This window comes from Chenopodium quinoa, unplaced genomic scaffold (genome assembly GCF_001683475.1).
Source record: "Chenopodium quinoa cultivar QQ74 unplaced genomic scaffold, ASM168347v1, whole genome shotgun sequence".
In the NCBI taxonomy this organism is placed as follows: Eukaryota; Viridiplantae; Streptophyta; class Magnoliopsida; order Caryophyllales; family Amaranthaceae; genus Chenopodium; species Chenopodium quinoa.
The window spans coordinates 1,477,728-1,502,000 of record NW_018743196.1 but is presented as its reverse complement, the minus strand read 5'-3'; the positions used below and the strand labels follow the sequence as shown (position 1 = coordinate 1,502,000).

At 34.6% G+C, this 24,273-nt stretch overlaps 5 protein-coding genes across 6 annotated transcripts; 3 read left to right on the top strand and 2 right to left on the bottom strand.

The window, feature by feature from the left end:
- Positions 1–7,511: 7,511 nt before the first annotated feature.
- Positions 7,512–9,182, bottom strand: LOC110733064 (peptidyl-prolyl cis-trans isomerase FKBP17-1, chloroplastic-like). Its single transcript, XM_021913085.1, has 4 exons — positions 8,765–9,182; positions 8,298–8,420; positions 7,948–8,064; positions 7,512–7,853 (listed from the first exon to the last, which is right to left on the bottom strand). Exons 1-4 carry the CDS (start codon positions 9,110–9,112, stop codon positions 7,734–7,736), a joined length of 708 nt encoding a protein of 235 aa, XP_021768777.1. The 5' UTR covers positions 9,113–9,182; the 3' UTR covers positions 7,512–7,733.
- A 1,474-nt stretch (positions 9,183–10,656) lies between these two features.
- LOC110733062 (B3 domain-containing transcription factor VRN1-like) lies at positions 10,657–12,905 on the top strand. Of its 2 annotated transcripts, none has more exons than XM_021913083.1 (4): positions 10,657–10,828; positions 11,579–12,017; positions 12,119–12,249; positions 12,344–12,905. In XM_021913083.1, the coding sequence occupies exons 1-4, from the start codon at positions 10,724–10,726 to the stop codon at positions 12,584–12,586; spliced, it is 918 nt and encodes a 305-aa protein (XP_021768775.1). In that variant the 5' UTR covers positions 10,657–10,723; the 3' UTR covers positions 12,587–12,905. The 2 variants fall into 2 exon arrangements, with proteins under 2 accessions (XP_021768775.1, XP_021768774.1); XM_021913082.1 differs by having other exon boundaries at positions 12,107–12,249.
- An 87-nt stretch (positions 12,906–12,992) lies between these two features.
- On the top strand, positions 12,993–15,335 carry LOC110733063 (B3 domain-containing protein REM19-like). The gene is made up of 2 exons (XM_021913084.1): positions 12,993–14,873; positions 14,976–15,335. Exons 1-2 carry the CDS (start codon positions 14,778–14,780, stop codon positions 15,243–15,245), a joined length of 366 nt encoding a protein of 121 aa, XP_021768776.1. The 5' UTR covers positions 12,993–14,777; the 3' UTR covers positions 15,246–15,335.
- LOC110732928 (B3 domain-containing protein At4g01580-like) lies at positions 14,238–14,666 on the top strand. Its single transcript, XM_021912913.1, has one exon. The coding sequence runs from the start codon at positions 14,238–14,240 to the stop codon at positions 14,664–14,666; it is 429 nt and encodes a 142-aa protein (XP_021768605.1).
- Positions 15,336–15,551: 216 nt separating the features above from the next.
- Positions 15,552–22,696, bottom strand: LOC110733061 (probable beta-D-xylosidase 2). Its single transcript, XM_021913081.1, has 7 exons — positions 22,214–22,696; positions 19,712–19,990; positions 18,147–18,316; positions 17,742–17,839; positions 17,271–17,621; positions 16,647–17,060; positions 15,552–16,555 (listed from the first exon to the last, which is right to left on the bottom strand). Exons 1-7 carry the CDS (start codon positions 22,604–22,606, stop codon positions 15,963–15,965), a joined length of 2,298 nt encoding a protein of 765 aa, XP_021768773.1. The 5' UTR covers positions 22,607–22,696; the 3' UTR covers positions 15,552–15,962.
- Positions 22,697–24,273: the final 1,577 nt, after the last annotated feature.

The following is a 24,273-nucleotide window of genomic DNA, read 5'->3' as shown; positions in this document are numbered from 1 at the left end:
CCGAATGGCATTATATGACCTTGAGATGTATCCCCTAGGGCCTCAAGAATTTTCGCTACCGGGCCCAGTAACCTCCGAAATTCCTTAAAAAGCGTGAATAATAACATTCAATTTTGGAATTTTTTGACCTTTTTTCACCTGGAAATAAAATTTGTCGAGATGTTTAGCATGGATCTAAATACCTTCTGGGAGTCCAATTAGGTGGGTGGAACTATCCAATTTGACTTAAAACGGTCAGTTTACAAGTTCACAACTTGTACCAATTTCGTGAACTCAAGAATACCACGGACATTTATGACAACATATAATGGTCATATATGGTTCAAAACTGTATTATATTACCTTGACATGTATCCCCTAGGTCCTCTGAAATTCCTTAAAACGGTCAATTTATCCAATTTGCCTTAACAGGGTCAATTTATCCGTTCTCAACTTGCACCAATTTCATGAACTAAAGCCTACCACAAACATTTATGAAAACATATATTAGTCATATATGGTTCCAAAGGGCATTATATGAATCCCCTAGGGCCCCAAGACTTTTCGCTACTGAAACCCATAACCTTTGAATTTCCTCAAAAGGCATGGATAATAACATTCAATTTTGGAAATTTTTTACCTTTTTTTCGTTTGGATATAAAAATGGCCGAGAATTTTACCATTGTCCCTAATATCCTCCGAGAGTACAATTAGGTGTGTGGAACGATCCAATTTGCCTTAAAACGGTCAATTTACCCGCTCACAACTTTTAACCAATTTTATGAACTCAAGCCTACCACGGACATTTATGACAACATATAATGGTCAAATATGGTTCCAAACGGCATTATATGACCTTGAGATGTATCCCCTAGGGCCTCAAACCTTTTCGCCACCGAGCCCCTGTGACCTCCGAAATTTCTCAAAAAGCGTGAATAATAGCATTCAATTTTGGAATTTTTTATAACCTTTTTTCGCCCGAAAATAAAAATTGTCGAGATATTTAGCATGGTTCCAATATCCTCCGGGAGTCCAATTAGGTGGGTGGAACCATCCAATTTGCCTTAAAACGGTCAATTTACAAGTTTAATAATTGCACCGATTTCGTGAACTCGAGCCTACCAAGGACATTTATGACAACATATAATGGTCATATATATATGGTTCCAAACGACATTATATGATCCTGAGATGTATCCATTAGGGCCTCAAGACTTTTTGTCACCGGGCTCCGTAACCCCTAAAAAATTCTTTAAAAGGCATTGATAATAACCTTAAATTTTTGAATTTTTTTGCCCTTTTTTTTATTAAGAAATAAAAATTGCCGAAATGTTTACCATGGTCCTCTATCACCTCCGGGAGTTCAATTAGGTTGGTGGAACTATCTAATTTGCCTTAAATGGTCAAATTACTCGTTCACAAGTTTTACCGATTTCGTGAACTCAAGCCAACCACTAACATTTTTGAAAACATATATAATGGTCATATATAGTTCATTCCTAGCGACATTATATGACCCTGAGATGTAGCCTCAAGACTTTTCGTCATCAAGCCTCGTAACCTTCAAAATTCCTCAAAAAACTTGAATAATAGCCTTCAAGTTTGGAATTTTTGACCTTTTTTCTCCCGGAGATATAAGTAGCTGAGAAGTTTACCATGGTCCCTAATACCCTACGAGAGTACAATTAGGTGAGTGGAACCGTCCAATTTGCCTTAAAACGATCGATTTATCCGTTCTTAACTTGCACCGATTTCGTGAACTGAAGCCTACCACAAACATTTATAACAACATATATTTGTCATATATGGTTCCAAAGGGAATTATATGACCATTATATGTATCCCCTAGGGCCTCAAGAATTTTCCCCACCGGGCCACATAACCTCCGAATTTCCTCAAAAGGTGTGGATAATAGCCTTCAATTTTGGAAATTTTTAACCTTTTTTCGTTTTCAAATAGAAATGCCCGTGAATTTTACCATGGTCCCTAATATCCTCCGTGAGTAAAATTAGGTGGGTGGAATGATCCAATTTGCCTTAAACCGGTCAATTTACCCGTTCACAACTTTTAACCGATTTCGTGAACTCAAACCTACCGCGGACATTTATGAAAACATATAATGGTCATATATGGTTCCAAACGGCATTATATGATCCTGAGATGTATCCCCTAGGGCCTAAAAAATTTTCGCCACCAGGGTGTAACCTACGAAATTTCTCAAAAGGTATGGATAATAGCCTTCAATTTTGGAATTTTTTTGAACTTTTTTCGTTTGAAAATAAAAATGGTCGAGAATTTTACCATGGTCCCTAATATCCCCCGGAATTACAATTAGGTGGATGGATCTATCCATTTTGCCTTAAAACGGTCAATTTACCAGTTCATAACTTGCACCGATTTCGTGAATTCAAGCCTACCACGGACATTAATTGCAACATATAATGGTCATATATGGTTCCAAACGGCATTATATGACCCTGAGATGCATTCCCTAGGGCCTGACAACTTTTCGCCACAGGTCCCGTGACCTTCGAAATTCCTCAAAAAACGTGGATAATAGCCTTCAATTTTAAAATTTTTTGACCTATTTTCGCCCAGAAATAAAAATTTTCGGGATTTTTAACATGGTCCCAAATACCCTCAGAAAGTCCAATTAGGTAGGTGGAACCATCCAATTTGCCTTAAAATCGTTAATTTACCATTCATAGCTTGCACGGTTTTCGCGAACTCAAACCTACCACGGACATTTACGACAACATTTAATGGTCATATATGGTTCCAAATGGCATTATATGACCTTGATATGTATCCCCTAGGGCCTCAAGATATTTCTCCACGGGGCCTGTGACCTCCGAAATTTCTCAAAAAGCATGAATAATATAGCCTTCAATTTTGGAATTGTTTGACCTTTTTTCGCCCGAAAATAAAAATTGCCGAGATTTTTAGCATAATATTAAATACCCTCCAGAAGTCCAATTAGGTAGGTGGAACCATCCAATTTTCCTTAAAACTGTCAATTTACCAATTCATAACTTGAACCGTTTTTGTGAACTCAAATCTACCACGGACATTTACGACAACATTTAATGGTCATATAAGGTTCCAAAATGCATTATATGACCTTGATATTTATCCCCTAGGGCCTCAAGACTTTTCGCCACCGGGCCTGTGACCTCCGAAATTCCTCAAAAAGCGTTAATAATAGCCTTCAATTTTGGAACTTTTTGACCTTTTTTCGCCCGAAAATAAATATTGTCGAGATTTTTAGCATGGTCCCAAATACCCTCCGGGTGTCCAATTAGGTGGGTGGAACCATCCAATTTGCCTTAAAACGATCAATTTACAAGTTCACAACTTGCACCGATTTCGTGAAGTTTAACCTACCACGGACATTTATGACAACATATAATGGTCATATATGGTTCCAAATGACATTATATGACCCTTAAATGTATAACCTAGGGCCTCAAGACTTTTCCCCTTCGGACCTCGTAACCTCTGAAATTCCTGAAAAGGCATTGCCTTCAAATTTGGAATTTTTGACCGTTTTTCGTCCGGAAATAAAAATGGTTGAGAATTTAATCATGATCCCTAATATCCTCCGTGAGTACAATTAGTTGGGTGGAACCATCCAATTTTCCTTAAAATGGTCAATTTACCCGTTTACAACTTTTTACCGATTTCGTGAACTCAAGCCTATTACGGACATTTATGATAGCATATAGTGGTCATATATGGTTTCAAATGGCATTATATGACCTTGAGATGTATTCCATAGGGCCTCAAGGCTTTTCGCTACTAGGCGCCATGACCTCCGATTTTTCTCAAAAAGCGTGGATAATAGCCTTCAATTTTGGAATTTTTTGACCTTTTTTTCGCCCGGAAAAAAATATTGCGAGATGTTTACCATGGTCCCGAATATCTTTCGGGAGTCCAATTAGGTGGGTTGGAACCATCCAATTGTCCTTAAAACGATCAATTTACCTGTTCACAACTTGCATCGATTTCGTGAACTCAAGTCTACCATAGACATTTATGACAACTTATAATGGTCATATATGGTTCCAAACAACATTATATAACCGTGAGATGTATCCCCTAAGGCCTCAAAAAATTTCGCCACCGGGCCTTGTAACCTCTGAAATTCCTCAAAAAGCGTGGATTTTAGTCTTCAATTTTGGAATTTTTTGACCTTTTTTTTTGTTCGGAAATAAAAATTGCCGAAAAGTTTACTATGGTCTGTAATACCCTCCGGGAGTCCAATTAAGTGGGTGGAACCATCCAATTTGCCTTCAAACGGTCAATTTATCTGTTCACAACTTGCACCGATTTCGTGAATTTAAGCCTACCACGGACATTTATGACAACATATAATGGTCATTTATGGTTACAAACGACATTATCTGATCCTGAGATGCATCCCCTAAGGCCTCAAGTCTTTTCGCCACTAGGCCCCGTAACCTCCGAAATTACTCAAAAAGCGTGGATAATAACCTTCAATTTTGGAATTTTTTGACCTTTCTTCGCCTGGATATAAAAATTTCCGAGATGTTTATCATGGTCCCAAATACCCTCTGGAAGTCCAATTTGGTGGGTGGAACCATCCAATTTGCACTACTAGAAAACAGGCAAATAGCGACGGAATGGTTCCGACGGACACTAAAATCCGTCGGAAAACACATATATTCCGACGAATTTTAGTTTCCTCGAAATTTTCCGACGGATTTCACAATTCCGTCAGAAATCCGTTGGAAATTTCCGACGGAAATTAAATCAGTCGGAATATATGTGTTTTCCGACGGAATTTTCCGTCGTAATTTTCCATTTCCGACGGATTTAAAGTCCGTCGGAATATATTTAAAAAAAAATTTTTTTTTTTTAAAACCCTAGCTGCCTCCGCCTCCTTTTTATTCATTCTCCTTCTCTCTCCTCTTCTCCTTCTTCTCCAGCCGCTCTTCTCTCTTCTTCTCCTTCTCTCAGCCGCTTTTCTCTTCTCCTTCTCCTTCTCTCTCTTTTATTTCTGCTCCTCCTCTCTTTCTTCATCTCTCTCTTTCCTCTTCTTTCCCCCTTTCGACAATCACCAACAACACCACCACAATCACCAACAACACCACCACAATCACACCAAAAGCGGTCAAGGGTTTCACCCTTTCTCTCTCTTCTCATGGTGAATAAAGCAAATTAAAGGTTTTGAGGCCAAATTCGTCCATTTAAAGCCTAGATCTAGACTTTAAATGGCCGATTTGGCCTTGTTAAACCGTTTCCATGGTGAAATTCAAAGCATATTTCAATTTAAGGTATGTTTTATATTTTTAAATTTTCGATTTTGTTTCTGTTTTTTTTTTTTTTTTTTTTGGATTTCGATGGTGGTGGTGGGTGTGGCTTATGTGCATGCGTGTGGTAGCTGGAGATGGTTTTTTGGATTTCGTTGGGGTTGTTTTGGTGCCGCGGTGGGTGGTTTAGGTGGGCGGTGGTGGGTGGTTTAGGTGGGGCTGTGGTGGGTGGGTCGGGTTTAGGTAGACCATGGTTGGTGGGTTTAGATCTAGGTTTAGGTGGGGCGTAGTTCGGGTTTAGATCTGGGTTTGGTGGGTTGATGGTGTATGGTGGGTGGCGCTGGCCGCTAGGTTAGGTTTGTGTGGGGGTGGTTTGGGCTTAGGTGGGTTTAGCCGTTTAGGTGTGTTTAGGGTTTAGGGTGGGTGTGTGGTGGCCGCTGGGTTAGGTGTGTGGTGGGTGAAATGCGATTGGAGGTGGTGATACGCCGTGCCGGTGGTGGCGCGGCGTATTTTTTTTTTAATTTCATAAATGAATTTTCCGACAGAATTTCCCTCGAAAATCTCTGACGGAATTGCGCCCGTCGGAGATTTCTGACGGATTTGCCGGTGCCGGAAAATCCCTTCCGACGAAAGAATTCCGCCGGAACAATGTTTCTGACGGAAAAGACCCTATTTACTACGAACCCTTTTCCGACAACCACTTCCGACGGAATTCCGTCGGAAAGGTGTTTTCCGACGGAATTTTTCCGTCGGTGTTCAGCTGTTTTCTAGTAGTGTTGCCTTAAAACGGTTAATTTACCAGATCACAATTTGCACCGATTTAATATTATATTTGTGAGATATTACAACTATATAATGTTAATTTGCATTTTTTACTCATAATTATGTTAATATGTTAATGGTTAAATTAAATATTGACAAACATAAAAGTCAAAATATTACGAGGGTTGAAAATAAGAAAAGGAAGTAGAATAATGCCCCTTCAATAGTATAATCAAACGCAAATCGCAATTTAAACCCAAAACCATAAATCAAAAATCATAAACAATCCAAACTCAACAGAATCAGAACGTAAACAAATATGATCAGAATAATTTTTAAATAAAAAGTCAATGAATTAATTCAATAGAAATGCTAAATTGCATACCAAATTTCAAGGTAAATTTGAATAACTAGCTTCGAATTGAAGATAGAAACCTAGGAGAGAGAGACAGAGAGTGAGCAGAGAATGCTAAGGATTCTTCTGCGGCTACTATGGTGGCAAAATGACTTTCATTCTCTACCCTTTTTAAAATTTTACTAGTGACTAGTCCGGGCGTTGTCCCGAGTTTCTACTTTTATAATCATATAATTGGGGCATTTTTTCAAAGGATTTTGAAATATGAAATCTATATTATTGAATGTTTATTTTTAATAATTAAATCATGTGGTTTACACTTATGTATATTTTATTTTAATATTTATAGCATGCTTGATAATGGGATAAGATGGTTTATAAGCCACCTTTGTTATATGTGGTTGGGGGTTCAAATTCCCTTAACATTATATTGGGTAGGTGATGTGGCATCACGAATTATTTGTGAAGCGACACGTGGCATATTATAAAAGAATCTACGTAGCACATGGACGTTTTTATTAACGCCTTTTAATAGATTAGTATAGATTATTCTTTTTTTTTTTTGGTTGATGGTTTTATTTATTTATTTTGTTTTTTACTGTATTTGACTACTTACTCCTCCTATTTGTAGTTGCTTCATAGAGTACTCTGTAATATTCAATTTCTTAAGAAGTGGTTAGAGCTTTCCCCCTTGTTTCATGAGATATTCTCACCCCCCATTCTTTTGACTCTCTAAAAAAAAACATAAAAATTAAAATAAAAAAAAATACAATATGCATATGGGGTTGTAAGTGGGGTCGTTGATGAAAGAGATAGAAAGAGCAAGTGTGGTTGTAAGGGAGGACACTTAAAGCCTTGCAGGATAACATAACAACGCTAACACAAATCCTTAGTGGGTTTATCGTAATTGTATTGGACCTATTGGTTGAATTGACCAACTAATTGCATTAATGGTTTGTATAGAGAAATTTGATCTTACAAGATTGTATACAATTTCAAAGAAGGCTCAAGTTCCAAATTCTATATGATCTTGATATTCTAATTTCAATTTGGCACGCAAAAAGTGTAAATTGTACATGCCAATTATGAATAAATCTACAATTTAGCAAGCATAGTCAAGTTGTTAATCACAATTCACAATATGAAACATTTGCGGGGTATATTATTTCATAAGTTATATTCCTAATCTTCTTCTAGTTCGGGTGAGTAAAAGTACATAAGATATCTACATATCAACTTGTGAAAAATCAATCAATCAATCACGTCTCACTAAACAGCTATACAACATTGGATCATAAAAAAGTTTGTCTACGGATGGAGTACTGGTAATAATTACAATTTAAGATAAGAACTTGTTTTTACGACTAATGCTTGACATTAACAAGCTCAACATCGAATATAAGAGTTCCTAATGTCGATCCTTCTCCATTGGCAAGACGTGTAGGGTTGAAGATTGTAGTGAATAATCGTTGTCTGTTGAAAAACTAGTCCAAAGAAGCGAAAATCATCGATCATCAATACACTAGCACATAAGTTACAATCACGTACACAATAAAATATAGTGTATTGTGTACATACATTGGGTGGTAAAGGCTCTTGAGTTGTGTTCTGATATCCTTGAGATGGAGGAATTATTACTCTTCTAATGCCACCATCTTTCATTGATCTTACTGCTGCTTCAATCCCTGAAATTACCTATGATATACAACGTACGTACATTATAAATAGTAACATTTTACATATAATGCCATTTAATTTCTTTAACTTAGTTTAAAACTTACTAATAACATGCTTTTCTAATGTATTGAAAATTACTATCTCCGTTACAGGATATGTGCAACAATTTGACATAAAGTAAAGAGGAAAAATGTCTAATCGTTACACATAACCTGTAACGGAGGTAGTATATAAATGTAATGCAAAATTACATTGTTGGAGCCAAGAATGAAGATGAAAGGAATTGGTTCACCAGTTGGATCTTTGTGATCATATGTTGAATCAAAACGCCACCCTTGCTTTGCTGCTAATCTTCCATAATAATGTATTGCTACCTACTTATTTTTAATCCCATGCCAAATTTCATTAGTCAATTCACATGCCATAATATAGGATTAAATGAAAAGGTATATGAATATATATGATCGCCATTACACTAGAAGCGATACTTCTACATGTCATGCCGTTTCAAAATAAAATAACAGATCACTTTCTGTCTAAAACAATTTATAATTTTATTAACTCTTTCTAGTGTAAATGTGTAACCAATACTTGTACAGTATTATGTAACAATAGAAAAAAATATTAATTAATCAATATGTTCGGAAACAAAAAAAAAATAAAAAATTGAGGTAAGTTTGGAAAATTTAAGGCGAAGAGAATAGAGCCTAAGTCGAACCTGGTCACCATCGACAGGGGTGGAACCGCTACCTACACGAAGGTCTAATGCCTTAACACCACCGGAATTCGAAATCTCATAGAATTTACCAATTGCATCACTTGAATTATTAGGAGTTGATGAAAATGAAGCAGCAGAAAATGAGAAGAAAGTAACAGGGGATATAATTGATGTTATGATACAAGTAGATAGCAGCAATCTTCTACTACTATTACTAGTTGGTTGTTCAACTAAAGGAGAAGAAGAAGATGAAATAATGGAGATTTTTGTTGATTGATTGGATTGTTGAGATAAAGTTGAGGAATGAATGGTAAGATGGTGAGGTACATGGAAGGATATCATAGTCATGAAGCAGCCGATAAATCAAGTGTAGTGTTTTATCTTGTTCTTCAAATGAATGGACATGAAGTCTTCTAATTAAAAGGTTTAAGATACATAGATGTTTTGTGTTGTGTGTACCACTAGATCATAAAGTGAGAAAATCTTGACCGTAGATTTCCTCTTATTGTGCAAACTTTGAAGACTTTAAATGCATATACTACCTCCATTAATTATTAATTATTAATTATTATGTGTAACTTTGGGGTATTATTCAGAGGTATTATGTTATTGAATACATAATAATTAACAGCGAGTTGGAAACAATAAAGAATTAATGTATGTCAGTATGTAAGTAAGAATTTGAAATAAGTGGGAGGGAGGAACAATAAACTACAGGTAAAGTGATATGCAGGTGAAAATGTTTGTATCGATTTACGTAAGTATGAATATTATTATAAAATAGAAAAAAACAATTATATATACATTATGATACTCTGTAGTTAAAGATAGTTGTCGTTGAAGTTTTGCGTTGGAATAAGCCTAATTTGATTGAAACATCTATCTATACTTAACATATTAAAAAGCGTTTGAAGAAGGAGATTCAAACACCCAAACTCTTGTAGAAAAAGTGGTTATTTTAACCATGTAAGCAAATTAGCAACCATGCTATAAATACGAAAGTAAATGTATATAATTGAAAGTTACAAGGACTAATTAAAAAGGAAAAAAAAACCGAAAATACTCCCTCCGTCCCTATTTGACAGTCACTTTTGGGCAGTTTTCACGGGATTTAAAAACACATGAATAAGAAGTAGCAAAAGTACATTGAAAAAGTAGATTTACATTGAGTATGCAAAAAAGTAGAGGGATAAAGTAATTAAAGCACATGGGAAAGCAAAATTTACATGAAATAGTTAAATTTGCACAAATATATTTGCAAATTGGTGAGAATTTTTTTTTTTTTTTTTTGAGGGGAATAGTATTAATGGTACTTGAAAAAAGCAAATGTGACTAACATTTTGGATCACCAAAAATGGAATAATAAGTGACTATCAAATAGGCGTTTTATATTATTTGCAACGATTAGACATTTGTTCATCTCTACTTTATGACAAATCGTTGCAAATAATAAGAGCACGGAGGTAGTACTAACTCCTTTCAATTAATATTGCAACAAGAATGAAATTATGCATCCAAAGCACATTTTATATGCTAAATATCTATAATCATGCAAGAGTAAAAAAATTATTTTAAAAAAAGTTGATATTATGAAAGTATTTTATGAGACAAATCCAACAAAATCCCACGTGACTATATTTTGCTTAATGTATAAATCATATTATATAGTCAAACAAGAGTGTTGAATATTGTAAAAAGTCTATTATTACAATATTAATATAACAAAGAAAATATAACCATAAAGTTTAATTAAAATAGCAAATCCGGTGTAACGTTCCAGTCATACCCTAATTTATTTTGAAACCGAGGTAGTACATGCATTTGACTATTTGAGTGTACTCTGTAATAAATTACACGTTATAATATTAATGTGCTCTGTAGTTTGTACTACAACTAACATAGTAGAAATAGTGAAAAATCATTCCTGCAAATAAAGATCTTTCACTAGATCCTCCAATAATGAAGCCCAAAAAAATTGAAGAACAAGAATTGAAGACCAAAAGAAGGCACCCTACTCATTTCTATAAATTGATGCTTTCTCCTCCTCAACAGTCCATCAAGCTGGTAACCTTTCTTTTCTTTCTTATTTTTTCAGTAATTCATTCTAATTTAAGCCAATTGGTATAATTTATTCATTTTTAAGTCTTGCTGTCTTCTAATTTTATTACATAATTTCCATTTTGTTCAATTATTCTTTGATTATATGTTGTCAAGGGGTTGATTATATTTGTGAGATACTACAACTACTCAATGTTAATTTGCAGTTTTTACTCATAATTAATTTAATATGTTAATGGTTAAATTAAATATTGACAAACATAAAAGTCAAAATATTACGAGGATAGAAAATAAGAAGCGGAAATGCCTGCAATAATACTCCGTATTAAGATAACACAATTATACACTTCTAAAAGTATGTTAATTGCATTGGGTTGATTTGCTAGTTGCTACCAATGTGTTAAGTAGTTAAGTTGGGGAAATTTCCTGTTTCTCGTGATGAGGAAGGAAATTTGTTTCTCATGGGTTCATTTCCGTAAATAAATCAATAATTTTTTCATTGTGGGCTTTAGTTGAATAAAGTTGTTGAATTTTTTACGAAAATGCCTTAGTGTTTGGGGCATCCTCGTTAAGTTGGTAATAATCTCAAGAGTGTTTAATTGTTTATACATACTCCATTGTTTTTTGCTAATTGAATTGGATTAATTTGTTACCAATAATGTCTTCCTTGAGTTGGTGATAATCTTAACAGTGTTTAACTTCAAACAGTCTTATTATCTCATCAACTTCAATTCATAAATATACATGTACTAACAGAGGATTCCGAAGAAATTTGCTAATACACGGCGCAATGAACTCTCTAGTCCTGTCATTCTTACAGTGCCAACAGGTGAAACCCGAAAAGTGGAGTTAGTCGAAGAGGACAATGATCTATGGTTTCGAGATGGTTGGGAGGACTTTGTGGAGTACTTCTCAATAGGCCCTTCTTACTTGATGTTGTTTGAATATCAAGGGAATTCTAATTTCAAAGTTCATATATTTGACTTAACTGGTTTTGAGATATCCTATCCATGTAATGAAGGAGTCGATTTTAGTGATGATAATGACAGTAAGAAACACGAAAATATGCACACATCTTCCTTTAATAGCTCGAAAGCATCTGATGTAGAGGTAATAACAGGACTAAGTAGTGAAGACGATGAATGTGTTGTTGATGATAAAGTGATGGATGATACTAGAGAATGTTTTCCATTTGGTAAGTGGATATGTTGGATAACATGTGTGTGTTTAGCTTAATTTATCGTTCTCTTAAGTCTTAAATCGAGGTTAGATAAGTTGATTTAGTCGAATATGCAGGGTATCCTTTGTGGTTGAAGAGGTATGAAGGGCTAATCAATGTTGTTATTGCTGCTGGAATTCCCTTGCCAAAAAATCCTTTCTTTGTTGCTGCTATAAAGGACTATGTTTTGAGTAAAGGAATGTTCTTGGTAAGTTTTATGCAAATTCAGGTTTATTATGCTTGTAATAGTTGTGGAGTGTACTTGGTAAGATTGTTTAAAACACGATTTCTTATTCGTGCAGAATATTCCTAAGGCCTTCGGTCAAGGGCACCTCAGATGTGAGATATACCAGAAGAAATCTGTTAAGCTTGAGGCATATGATGGAAGGCAATGGAATGTTGAGTGTGTTAGAGACAGAACAAAGTACATTTTAAGTCGAGGGTGGATTAACTTTGCGCGACAGATTGGTTTAGAGGTTGGAGATGTCTGTGTTTTCGAGCTAACAGATGCAAAGATGCATGTTCTGAGAGTTCGAGTTATTTAGGAAAATATCTGCAGGGTTTCTGAAGATACATTTTGATGGCATAGTGCAAATTGTGTTACTCTTGCTCCAACTTCTGTAATATACTAATATTAATACTATGTAGATAGAATGGACTCTTAGCTCCATTCCAAAAGGTCCAACCAAACGGACTTTGATATCATGTTAATATTGAGTGGTGTATGCTGTGTAGGTTTGTGTGTTAGTGATATTTTGTCGCTCAAATGTTTTTTATTTCCCTTGTAAAGCTAACAAGCGTTCTAGGATGTTGGATAAAACAACTAAAGATGAAAATAATAGAGGAAAATTAACATTAATTTCATGATTAATGCGTGAGTTGTTATGCAATAATTGAAGATACCAGTTTCTCATGTAATTGGATTTTCCAGGAAATTCTAAAAATTAACCATAGTGGAACTTCATTTCGTGGAAAGTGGATACTTCTATAAATTTGTTAAGCAAACACCACAAAAGATTTTCAACTGTTAAAAATTTCAACTTTTCATTTTATCCGTAAACCAAATGACACCCCCTTTTTTTTTTAAATTTTTTTTTTTTTTTTATATATATAGTAATTATGGTTTATGGTACTTACATAGTCTTGCATTCTTACATCCCATAGATTGATTCTCAATTTCTCATATATCTTGTACTTGTATGAGTTGTATCATTTGAAGGTCTATATACTTTACATCTTTATACGTTTTTTTTAATCCTAAATTTTTAGTGAAGGGTATTAAATTGAAACTCCAATATTTAATGCCACATCGAGATTCGAGAGTTCCAAGATACAATTACTTTACTTCCTCCATTTAAAAAAATAAAAAAATAGAGTTTAGTCAAAATAAACTCTGAGAGATTGCCAACTGTGAGGTCTAATGTCCTCAAAAAAGGAAAAAAAAAAAGAAAAAAAAAGTGTGAGGTCTAATCAAAATTCATACGGTCAATTCATCACAATAATAAATGTGGTTGAAATTAACAAAAAGCGCGCTAAATTTACAGTGAGGTTGACCGTGACTACTCAACCATGGAGTGCAACCAAGAAGAAGAGAAGATAATTCATCATGACATAAAACCTTGCTGCTTTTTCAAGCTGATTCTCTTTCCTAATTTACAATCTAACAAGTTGGTACGTATTTTTCCATTGCTAATTTAATGTGCTAATTATGATTTTATGATAAATAAAGTCGTGTTCTTTAATTTCTTCAAAAAAAAAAAAAAAAATGTTGTTCTTTTGATTTATTGGATTAACTATACGGAGTATTACATTGATGTACAATTAGTTGTTACACAAACGTTACTACTTCAAATTATACTATCAACACGCACGAACAAATTCTAATTAAGAGTGTTTCTACGCCTCTATGGGGTTAAGTGGTCATATTGTCATGCTATATATAATTTAAGCACCTAGCAGTATAGCATATTAGCATGGAAAAATATTTGTGTTTATTAGGAAGTAAATTATTAATTCGATATTTAATTTGCATTTTCATGGTTTACTCGGGTTTTGTAGGACTATTGACATCGATTATAATTGTATAATTATGTTATGTAATGATACATAAATGCAACTTCATGTCTGATGCTTCTGTTACTTGTATATTCGCATAAACAAAGACAAACAGGCTTTGAGTTTTTTGGTTATGTACAGATGATTCCGGAGAAGTTTGCAAGAGCATTCGGCGAAGAACTCTCTGATGTTGCTATCCTTAGAGTGCCTACAGGTGAAACCCGGAAAGTTGCAATAGTCGAAGAGGGTGACAACTTATGGTTTCATGATGGTTGGCAGGATTTCGTGGAGTGTTACTCCATAGGTTATGCATCCTTTTTGTTGTTCAAATATGACGGGAACTCAAACTTCTGCGTGCATATTTTTGATCGATCTGCTTGTGAGATTTCCTATCAATGCAATGCAGTTGCACGGAATAATGTTATAAAACCACAATATGATCCTTGTCCTGAACAAATCGATGATGATGCTCAGGAGAGTCGCGAAATATTGCATTCAGAAGAAATAATTGAACTGGATAGTGATGATGAGACAAATGATGCAAGAGAATGCAGTCCATTTGTTATATAATTTACTAGAAAAGTTACTGATTTTAACAGGTTTCTGCATAGTAAAGATATCAAAGCTATTCTTATTGCAGGGTATATTTACAGTTACAACTTGGGGAATATAGAAGGGGTAATGAACGCGGTAGCTGCTGCTGGAATTCCCTTGCCTGATAAACCTTACTTTGTTACTGATATTAAAAAGTATGCTGTGCATAATGGACTGTACTTGGTAAGTTTTTTTTCTTGTATATCGCTGAGGTGTGATCTGAGTGTGCCTTGGTGAAGGTTTTCCGACATTACATTCCAATTTATGCATCGTTTTTTCTTGCAGAATGTTCCCGTGTCTTTTTGTGATGATCATCTCAAATGCAATGTGATGCAATCAAAGTTTATAAAGCTTGTGGCATATGGTGGAAAACAAGTGACAGTTAAATGTATAAGAAGTCAATCTAGATGTACTTTTGGTTCAGGGTGGATCATCTTTGCGCGAGGGGCTGGTTTGGAGGTAGGAGATGTATGTGTTTTCGAGCTTACTGATGCAATAAATTATGTGCTGCATGTTCATATTGCTAAGAAATCACAGATCAAGGCTACTGCTTGAGTGCTTGACAACGCGATGTTAAAACATAGTGTAGCATGTAGCATTGTTAATCCCTGTAGCCCGTACTAGTATCATTTTGGCTTAATTTGACCGTCTGCATCTATATTTAGATGGTAGGATTATGTATTTTGTGTTTTGTACACTTGCATGAATGCTTTGTTAGTATAGTAACATGAAATATTTTGTATATGTCGAACCATAATAGTTGTGCTTTAGGTGAAATCTTAGTTCTATCTTCGCGCTTTCTGAATTTCAATTGCATATTTGGACATACAGATGCAGGCAAACATGATTGACACAATCGAGTAATGGAAGATTTACTACTTGAAATCAATAATATATATATGTGAATCTTTCCAAATAGATCACTAATAATCGATCTAATACAAGGCTAGTAATATTTATGATGTAATCACACACAATATTATGACTGCATTGTACACTTGTACTGCTCTTGAATTGAATTCCAAATCAATATACTCTAGTAGTAATCATGTAAATGGAGGCTTCAATAAATATATTACAGCAAGCTTTTCGCTGCATGAAGCCAAGAATAGACCTATATAGTCATAATTGATGACTTTTGCCAATTTACTGCAACTCTAAATCCTCTTGCACAGTTTGCTAACGCGATCCTGTCCTGCTCTTCGAGCAGTTTGCCAATACTGTTTCTGAGCATGAGGCTCCATATGATAAGCTAAAAAAGAATGATGTAAACTAGGATTTGATGACTCCCAAAGTTTCTGGTTTGAGTGAGACAGAATGCCTAGCATCACCAATGTGAATTTTGTGATCACCCAAGGGAATTCGTCTAATTCCTGATCTATCCACCACACTCAAAAACTTGCATACATGGATGTGGACACTGACCCTGTGCTGGGATCCAGCAGGTACGTGGACCTTCTCGAATGCAACGAGTTGCTTGCGTGGAGCCCACTGCCCTGCTGGTGGCCTCGAGAATACAAGAAGGGTATGTGCTCCATCCTTGGATCCATGGTTCTTTACATCCACGTGTACAGACAAGGACAATTGGTTGCACCTTGCATGGGTCACACGGATGGCCTTACCGGCGTTGCTGGCATTGGACCTCCGGTGGCCATCCAAAGGTACTACAACCTCCAAGGGGGCATCAGCTATTGTGTGGACGAAGTGGGTGTAACTTAGTCCATATCCGAATGGATATACCACGGGCCCTTGGTAGAACCGGTAGGTTCGGCCAGGGTAACCTGGTCCTGAGCGCATTGCCATGTTGGTCATAGGGAGATTGTTGAGATATTCTTGAGGGTACCATGTCATTGGCAATTTACCACCTATTACAAGGAATATATAATCATTAACATTACATATAGAAATGAAAATTAAGATTCATAAAATGGGTATACATTATAGTCTTGTTGTTACCTGGATTAGTTGTGCCAAAGAGGACATCTGCTATGGCTTGTCCACCAGCTTGGCCTGGGTATCCAGCCCACACTATGGCTGATATTCGTGGATCATTCTTCGCGAATGAAATATCCACAGGCCCACCGCTCATCAAAACCAAAACTACGGGTCCTTTTGAGGCTGCAGCCACCTTGGAGACGAGCTCCTGTTGTCGGCCTGGTAAGAGTAGCCCACCTCTGTCCCTGAACTCTGCCTCGATAGACTGGTCAAGGCCCATGATGAGAACCGTTGCATCCGCTTGCGTTGCTGCAGTGATTGCAGGCCCAAATTGTTTGTCATCATTGCAGCCCACATTTGCACAGCCTTGTTGGTGAATGGTCTTGGCATACCTCCCTATTCCTTGAAGTGGGGTTGTGTACCCACATGCAATACCTAGATCAAGTAAAAAAAAACAAATAAGCAATTTGGAGTAATATCTGTGATTAAAGCTGTCAATTCGAGTAAACAAGTCCATATTGTATTTGATTTTGTGTCGATTTAAAATTGTTTAGAATAATATGCCAACCTAAAAAAAAAAAAAAGCCCAAATCCTAGCTCGTGCTAGATGAAGTTAAATGACCACGAAGTTAGACCTAAACTTACCGGCGTAGTTGCCAATCATGGTCACCGTGACATCGGAATTGGGCCCAATAACAGCGACTGTACGATGACGGATATGGGACAACGGAAGGGTTGGGCCGTGGTTCTTAAGAAGAACCATGCCTTGTCGGGCGGCTTCGAGGGCCAACTCTTGATGGGCTGGAGAACATACATCTGCTGGACCAAGGTGGCCATATGGTTGGGCTGATGGTGGGCCATCAAACATTCCCAACCTCATTTGGACTGTCAATGTATTTGTTAAGGCGTTGTTTACATCTAGTTCAGTCAGTAGGCCCTTCTTTATGGCATTTTCTGTGTGGAGCCCAAGGAACGGCCCACAGTCCAAATCTAAACCTGCAACATTTATTTGTAACAATATAAAAAAATGTCATTAAATCTTATTACAAGTAAAAAAATGAATATAAATAGAAATAAAATCTTATAGTATAAAGTTGGAAAAGGAAATTGATTAACCTGCTTTGATAGCATCAGCAGCAGCTTCTTCAGGTGTTGATGTATAATGTTGGTTACTATAGAAAACTCCAACCGAGTCACAATCTGAAACTATGTATCTGTTTATGCACCAGAAAACAAATCAATTTTGTCATTTTTCAATGAATTATGGATAAAAATGTGCAATAAGTAGTAGTAGTCCATTTCTAGGTAAATTTAGTAATATTGTAAGCGTTGTGGCTACTTTAACAAACTTACTGATTTCTTAATTATATTCGTTTGGAATTAATTGTCACATTTATAGCGTATTGTAAATGTATAACGTGGCAACCGGCAGCTAAATTCTCACTAAAATGTATTATTATTACAAAACAAGTACGCGGTAATATTAACAATTATTTTGGAATGGAGGGAGAGAAAATGTACCCATTAAGACGCCAATCTCCTCTAATAGTGTTACGAAGGAGTTTAGGGTCAGCACAAGTAGGGATGCCATTGACTTGATTGTAAGAGCACATGACACTCGCAACTTTGCCTTCCATCACACATTCTCTGAAAGGCACATCATATGTATCCACCATGTCTTGTTTTGTAACCTGTCCAACCATCATTACATATTAGGAGTAGTAACACACAAGAAAAATAAGTATTTACAATTCCATTTTTAGTAATTTTATAATATCATTTTCACACATAAAAATGATCTAAATCACACAAATTACGTACAAATTAAACTTTACATCTCTCATTTATAAAAAATTAAGGATATAAATTATTTCGAACTTCACTCAGCGTGAAACTAACATGAGACGTATTAATGTATCATATTAGTGAAAATAACATATTACTCATTAGGGTAGTTTTTGAGCATGTGTAACGTGAGCAACTACATAGAATATATGGTTATATGACGAATATACGTAGTTTTTTTCTTTCTCACTTGTTGATATTTTTAATCTTCATTATAAAATCGATAGTTTTGTAACATATTTTTGTTAAAGATAAATCGCTTATATCTATTTTATGAATTAAAGGTCCATTTTTACAGAGTTATACCGAATTATTATCATTGTGATTTGTGAACATTTATAAGAATCTCATTTGTAGGAGGCGTTTAATTAATCATATCAAAACCATTGAAAAAACAAAAAGAGATCCTCTTAAATTCTCGAATGCAATATACAAGTATGATCTTTGACTACACGCCTCCTTTTATAAACAAGTTGGCACGGCCCACTCTATCCAATTATCTATATATGTCGGCCAACTTGCACAACTTGTTACATAATGCTAACCAGAGATATATTATGTTGGTTATGTCACTATTTTTAAGGATAAAATATTCTTTCATTAATAATATAATCATACTATGATTAACTTAATACGTAGTACAAAATACCAAATATTATTAATATTTTATAATGTGGGTTATTGTTTTAAGAGTTTATAGATCAGTATGTCAGAGGTAAATCTCGTGAAGTATTAGTACATTCCAAATCTAATGCTTAGTTTCATTTCAACTATTTCCAAGGTTGTCAAATTTGCACGCAATTTCAACAAATAAAACATTGTTTTCTATATCCAATTACTTTTTAAAATGTACTTTATCTTCTTGATCAAATATCCCACCTTGTGTTTCTAAAGCGGCATAGTCGTTTACAATGAAAAAAAAATTAAAAGTTAATAGTTTGTCAATCAAGTACCCGTAAATGCATATATGGGGCTAAGCTATTAACACGTGCTAAACCCGATCAATTATTGACCTGATCAGGGGAAATCCTTGCTAGAATATACTTCACACATATCTTTTGTGTTAATATATCTACGCGTACATATAAATGGTAGCATGTTGCACTAGTTGTAATTGTCATATTAATTACTCACATCGTACTTGTGATATGATTAATGGTTAGTTTAATCCTTAGTATTAACATAATTACCACATATTATAAGATCAAATAAGTAGTTGATATGACATTAAATAAAAATACCTGAGCATTAAAATGGAAGCGATCAACACCACTCCAATTATCAAGGTCATAAGCAGTGTAATGTTTACAAGATGCAGCAACTTTTAACCGGTCACCGTCAGTACCCTGTAAACCTCTGACATAACTTGCAGCGTATTTACCGGCAACAACAGGGTCTTCACCGGGAGTCTCCTGTCCACGGCCCCAACGTGGGTCCCTCAATATATTAACATTTGGACTCCAATAAGTCAGTCCTCCCATCCCTCCGTTGTACATTGCTCTTGCTTCATCTGACACCACCTTCATTTTCAACCAACCATTATTTCAATTAATATATAAATTCATGAATATCTAAAAATCTAGCATAAACAATTTTATTACTCGTATTATTATTGTTAATAAGGATTATAATCATGTTCGACACAACTTTTTAAGGGTGTAACATGAGTACATGACAACAGATTTATAACATGTTAAAGCACGAGACATGCTGACACTACACATAGACTATACAATCTGGACGTGACTGCGGTCTTATTTTTGAAAATTCCTGGTAATTTACTTTCAATCTTCAACAAATCAAATGGAGCCCACTTTGTATGATACTTCAATTTCTTCGTTAAATAAATGATGTCCAATGCAATTTGCAAAGGTCTTTATATCATAAGGTCCATTGAATTTGCTGAATACTAGCTAGTAGCTAGTTGTAGTACTCACCTAAATTTAATTCCTAACAAGTTGAATTGGTACGTTATATTTAATCTTTAAAGCTTCAATTACAGATTCTTTTGAGGTTACAAAATAAATATGAAGTAAAACTAGGTGACATTAATTAAATATACAGAAAGTGACATTAATAGATTAGCCCTGAACTTTAATTACCATTTGCTTTTGCTTAGGATGTTGTCCGAGGGAAGCAAGGTATACTTCTTTAATAGATACAACTTATACCAATAATTATCATGCAATGTCAAAGTTCTCAATGTGTAATTTTTAATTTGCTATCTTCTTTCAATGTTATTGAGTAATTTATAGTAAATTCATTAACGTTAATATTATATAGATGCTCTTAAATGAGTGGATAGATCTATAGTATATTGCCACCAAACTTTTAATCCAATAACAAATATTAAAAGCTAAAGTTATTATGGCGACATTTAAAATACTCTAAAAAGTATAAACTTTTAAGACACTATATTATTGACAAGTGACCGTAGTTACATGACTTGCAACCTATATATTTTTTTTCATAGATATAAACACTATACATACCAAATCTTAGAAATTAAATCTACTCTACACTAAAGTCCATCATGAACAACAATTAACATTACTTACATCATACACATTATATACAGAGTATTAATTTTTCAAATTTAGTTGGTCATCTAAAGGGATAAAATTATAAACTTTGATAAAACAAGAAATATTAAGCAACTTATTAACCTCTAATAATTTACCTTTCACATTCGTTAAACCAACATGTGCATGCATGTTTGTTACCTACTTCATTGAAATTTGAAAATGAGTAGGCAATAGTATCTAACACATAACACAAGTTGCATTATTATAGTCAATCTTATCTACCAAAAAATATGCCAAGTACATTAGTGTAACATCTTTTAAAATTCTATATTTTGCAAGCTTAATTATTGTATACGAGTTGCCTGCCAAAGCCAAACTGATAAACACCTTTTTATCACTTTATATTTTATAAGATACTTTTCTACCATAAAATGACATAAGCTAAAGTTGTACTTCTGAAATTTTCCTCACTCCATTACCTAAAACAAAAGAAAAATGCTTCTCTTATCGACTTATCGTTCATTTTTGTATGTTTTGGGATTGTGTTACCTTTATAGCACCCTTAAAAAGAAAATTAATAAAGAAAGGTATGTAACTCATCATCTTCGAGAATATATATTATCGTAATATAATATTCTTAAAATAAGATAGGTGATAAGATAAGGAGTGACTTGAGTTTTACTCTAAGAACTGCTAGTCACGTTTGATTTTTAACGACTCATAATTGTAAAATATAAACGTGACTAATTATGAAATACGTACAAAATAAATTATTTGTTGATCTAACATAGACAACTAAAAAAAATATCAATTCGCCCCTCATGAGGTGAGGAGGGGGTCCTAATTCTTTTCTTTTTCTTACCTTACCAAAAAAAAAAAAAAAAATTCATATACAAAGAGTACTTTATATTTCGTATTAATCATATATATGTACTCGTATTTAATAAGGTCGTCTAACTTTGCGCTACACGAGTAAAAGAATACTCATACAACACAATGCAAGTTTTCAACCTTGTTAAATAGATCATGTAACATATAAATTATTAAAGTAACCAAAAGATGGCAAGAAAATAAATAAATAAATAAAATATACTCCATATACTACCTCCATTTCATATTATTACTTTATGTTAAATAATTACAAATAATGTGAAACGGATATAGTACTAGTAATTGTATGACATTAGAAATTATATTGTGCAAAGGAAAAAATCTCACCCGTCCAATTTCTTCCCACAAAGAAGCATTGAAAGAGGCAGCAGTTGTAATAACTTGAGGAAAGCTAGTTGCTCCAGGAAATTTCCCTCCAAATTTAGTCCCTGGTCCTACATTAGACACCCCGTGTAACGCCTCGGACCACCACTCGTAGTCCTGAATTCCGAGCCTAGGGACCGAGGCGGCATTGTCCACCAATAGCTTTACCTTCTCTTGCAATGTCAACCGCCCAATGAGGTCCCGAACACGTTCGGACACGGGCAATCTAGTTTGACAAAATGGGAAGGCTCGGAACCCTGCACACTTGGGGTTACAAGCGAACGGGGCCCGGGCCTCCCCGTTTAAAATAAAAACACTTCCTAGAAGGAGATAGAAGAAAATAAGAGTGCCTTCCATTTTGGGAAGGGAAGTTTAAAATGGAAGGATGTGATATTTTTTGTGTGTTTGGCTTTAAGGTTAGTTTGTGAGTGGATTATGAAAGTGTGTGCTTGTGTGTATATATAGTGTGAAGCTACTTGTATATTTTATATATTTTATTATTATTATTATTTTATTATTTATTTATTAATTTAAAGGGTGGCTAGAAATTAGAGTATTGGATATGATGATATTAGTAGGATGATGTGATGTGAGAGGAAATATATTGGGTGATATGATATGGATTTTCTTTTAAAAGTGTTGTTGGTTAGATGTTTGGATAAATGGTACTAATATATTTGAAGTAAAGAATTAATTATTTGACAGCCAAGAGGTGGGGAAATATATGGAAAAAAAAGAAGAAAAAAAGAGCAAGTGAATTATTTGAGTGGTGAGAAAAAAGTAGCTGTAACAAGCAGTTGGTGTGAGCAATTATATGACTTTTTACCAAAACTGTTTTTTTTTCAATGATTTCAGTTGTTAACTTCCTAAACCAATTAAAATCCTTACTTTCATAATAATAATGTTGTCATTTTTATATTTACCGGATTTATTCGCTTTGCTTACTCTCAAAGTTAATATTTAGTAAATCAGAACGACAAATGAACGCATAATCTTTAAATACATACGACATAATATAATTATAAAGTACATACATAGTGGGTATCCATCTCTCAGTCATGAGATTTGGAGTTTCCTAGCTACCCCGTCCCTCTCCATTGTCATAATACCTCACAGATCATTATCATGATAGAGATATCCAATAATAGATTACCGTATAAGAGAGTATGAAATATTTCGATTTCTTATTATCGACTCCAAACATCATGGCAATTACTCTACAAAACTTGAATTATAGCCAATTGTGGAGTGATGAAATAGTGGTGTACATACCTTTAAGTTGCCAAAAAACAAACAAATTAAAGAAGAAGGCCATGAAGTTATGGGTTGATATTATATGTGCATGCCCAAAACAAAAAATTGTTAAGTTAGCTATTGGAGGTTGGGGCCAATATATTCTGTAGGACCCCCTCATAAATAGAGTCGAGGGTATTTCATATTTGGATATTGTTATTGTGGCCTATTGAAGATAAGAGCAAGTCAGATGTGCTTTTCTTTCTGATCATCATCAGTTCATACAACTTTAGATTTCTCACGCAACAAATTATAATCTAGTGGACGAGCTATTTGGTTGGGTTAATTAAGTTAGTGATAGAGACTTACCATGAAGTGTTTTGGAAGATTATATGGCCTGGACAGGTGGATTTTTATTATGGTGTTCAGGTAGATTTACAATTGATTCGACTTAAAATGAGAGTATTTCAGTTTGAGTATACTTAAGAAAATAGTATAAACTAGTTAGTAGTTACGATTTATATAGAACTTTGTTTGATGTTAATTGTACTCGACACCAAATATGACTTGAAATTGATATCTAAACTTGAGTCATACACAACCCGGATCTTATACACTTAAGTAGACATGATATTTATTACTTCTATTAGATTTGATTCATACCCAAATTCTTGAATCAACTTGGTTTAGAACAGTCAACTTATCTTGATACGATTCAATAAAAATTTAGCTATACACAAAATAAATTAAATAAAATTACAAAATTTTGTGATGGAAAGTCTAGTCATTTG

Bases quoted from the DNA above. Each gene is read 5' to 3' on its own strand.
- LOC110732928 (XM_021912913.1), top strand. From the start codon at position 14,238: ATGATTCCGGAGAAGTTTGCAAGAGCATTCGGCGAAGAACTCTCTGAT.
- LOC110733064 (XM_021913085.1), bottom strand. From the start codon at position 9,112: ATGACTATGATATCCTTCCATGTACCTCACCATCTTACCATTCATTCC. The intron at 8,065-8,297 runs GTAATTTTGCAT...TGTATATCATAG, and splicing joins TCATTCTTGGCTCCAACAAT to GTAATTTCAGGGATTGAAGC. The intron at 7,854-7,947 runs GTATGTACACAA...TCTTTGGACTAG, and splicing joins AAGAGCCTTTACCACCCAAT to TTTTTCAACAGACAACGATT.
- LOC110733062 (XM_021913082.1), top strand. From the start codon at position 10,724: ATGAAGCCCAAAAAAATTGAAGAACAAGAATTGAAGACCAAAAGAAGG. The intron at 10,829-11,578 runs GTAACCTTTCTT...ATGTACTAACAG, and splicing joins CTCAACAGTCCATCAAGCTG to AGGATTCCGAAGAAATTTGC. The intron at 12,018-12,106 runs GTAAGTGGATAT...AAGTTGATTTAG, and splicing joins TAGAGAATGTTTTCCATTTG to TCGAATATGCAGGGTATCCT.
- LOC110733061 (XM_021913081.1), bottom strand. From the start codon at position 22,606: ATGGAAGGCACTCTTATTTTCTTCTATCTCCTTCTAGGAAGTGTTTTT. The intron at 17,622-17,741 runs GTTAATCAATTT...TAAATGTTGCAG, and splicing joins TGCTGATGCTATCAAAGCAG to GTTTAGATTTGGACTGTGGG. The intron at 17,061-17,270 runs GTAAGTTTAGGT...TACTTGATCTAG, and splicing joins CATGATTGGCAACTACGCCG to GTATTGCATGTGGGTACACA.
- LOC110733063 (XM_021913084.1), top strand. From the start codon at position 14,778: ATGAACGCGGTAGCTGCTGCTGGAATTCCCTTGCCTGATAAACCTTAC. The intron at 14,874-14,975 runs GTAAGTTTTTTT...TTTTTCTTGCAG, and splicing joins TGCATAATGGACTGTACTTG to AATGTTCCCGTGTCTTTTTG.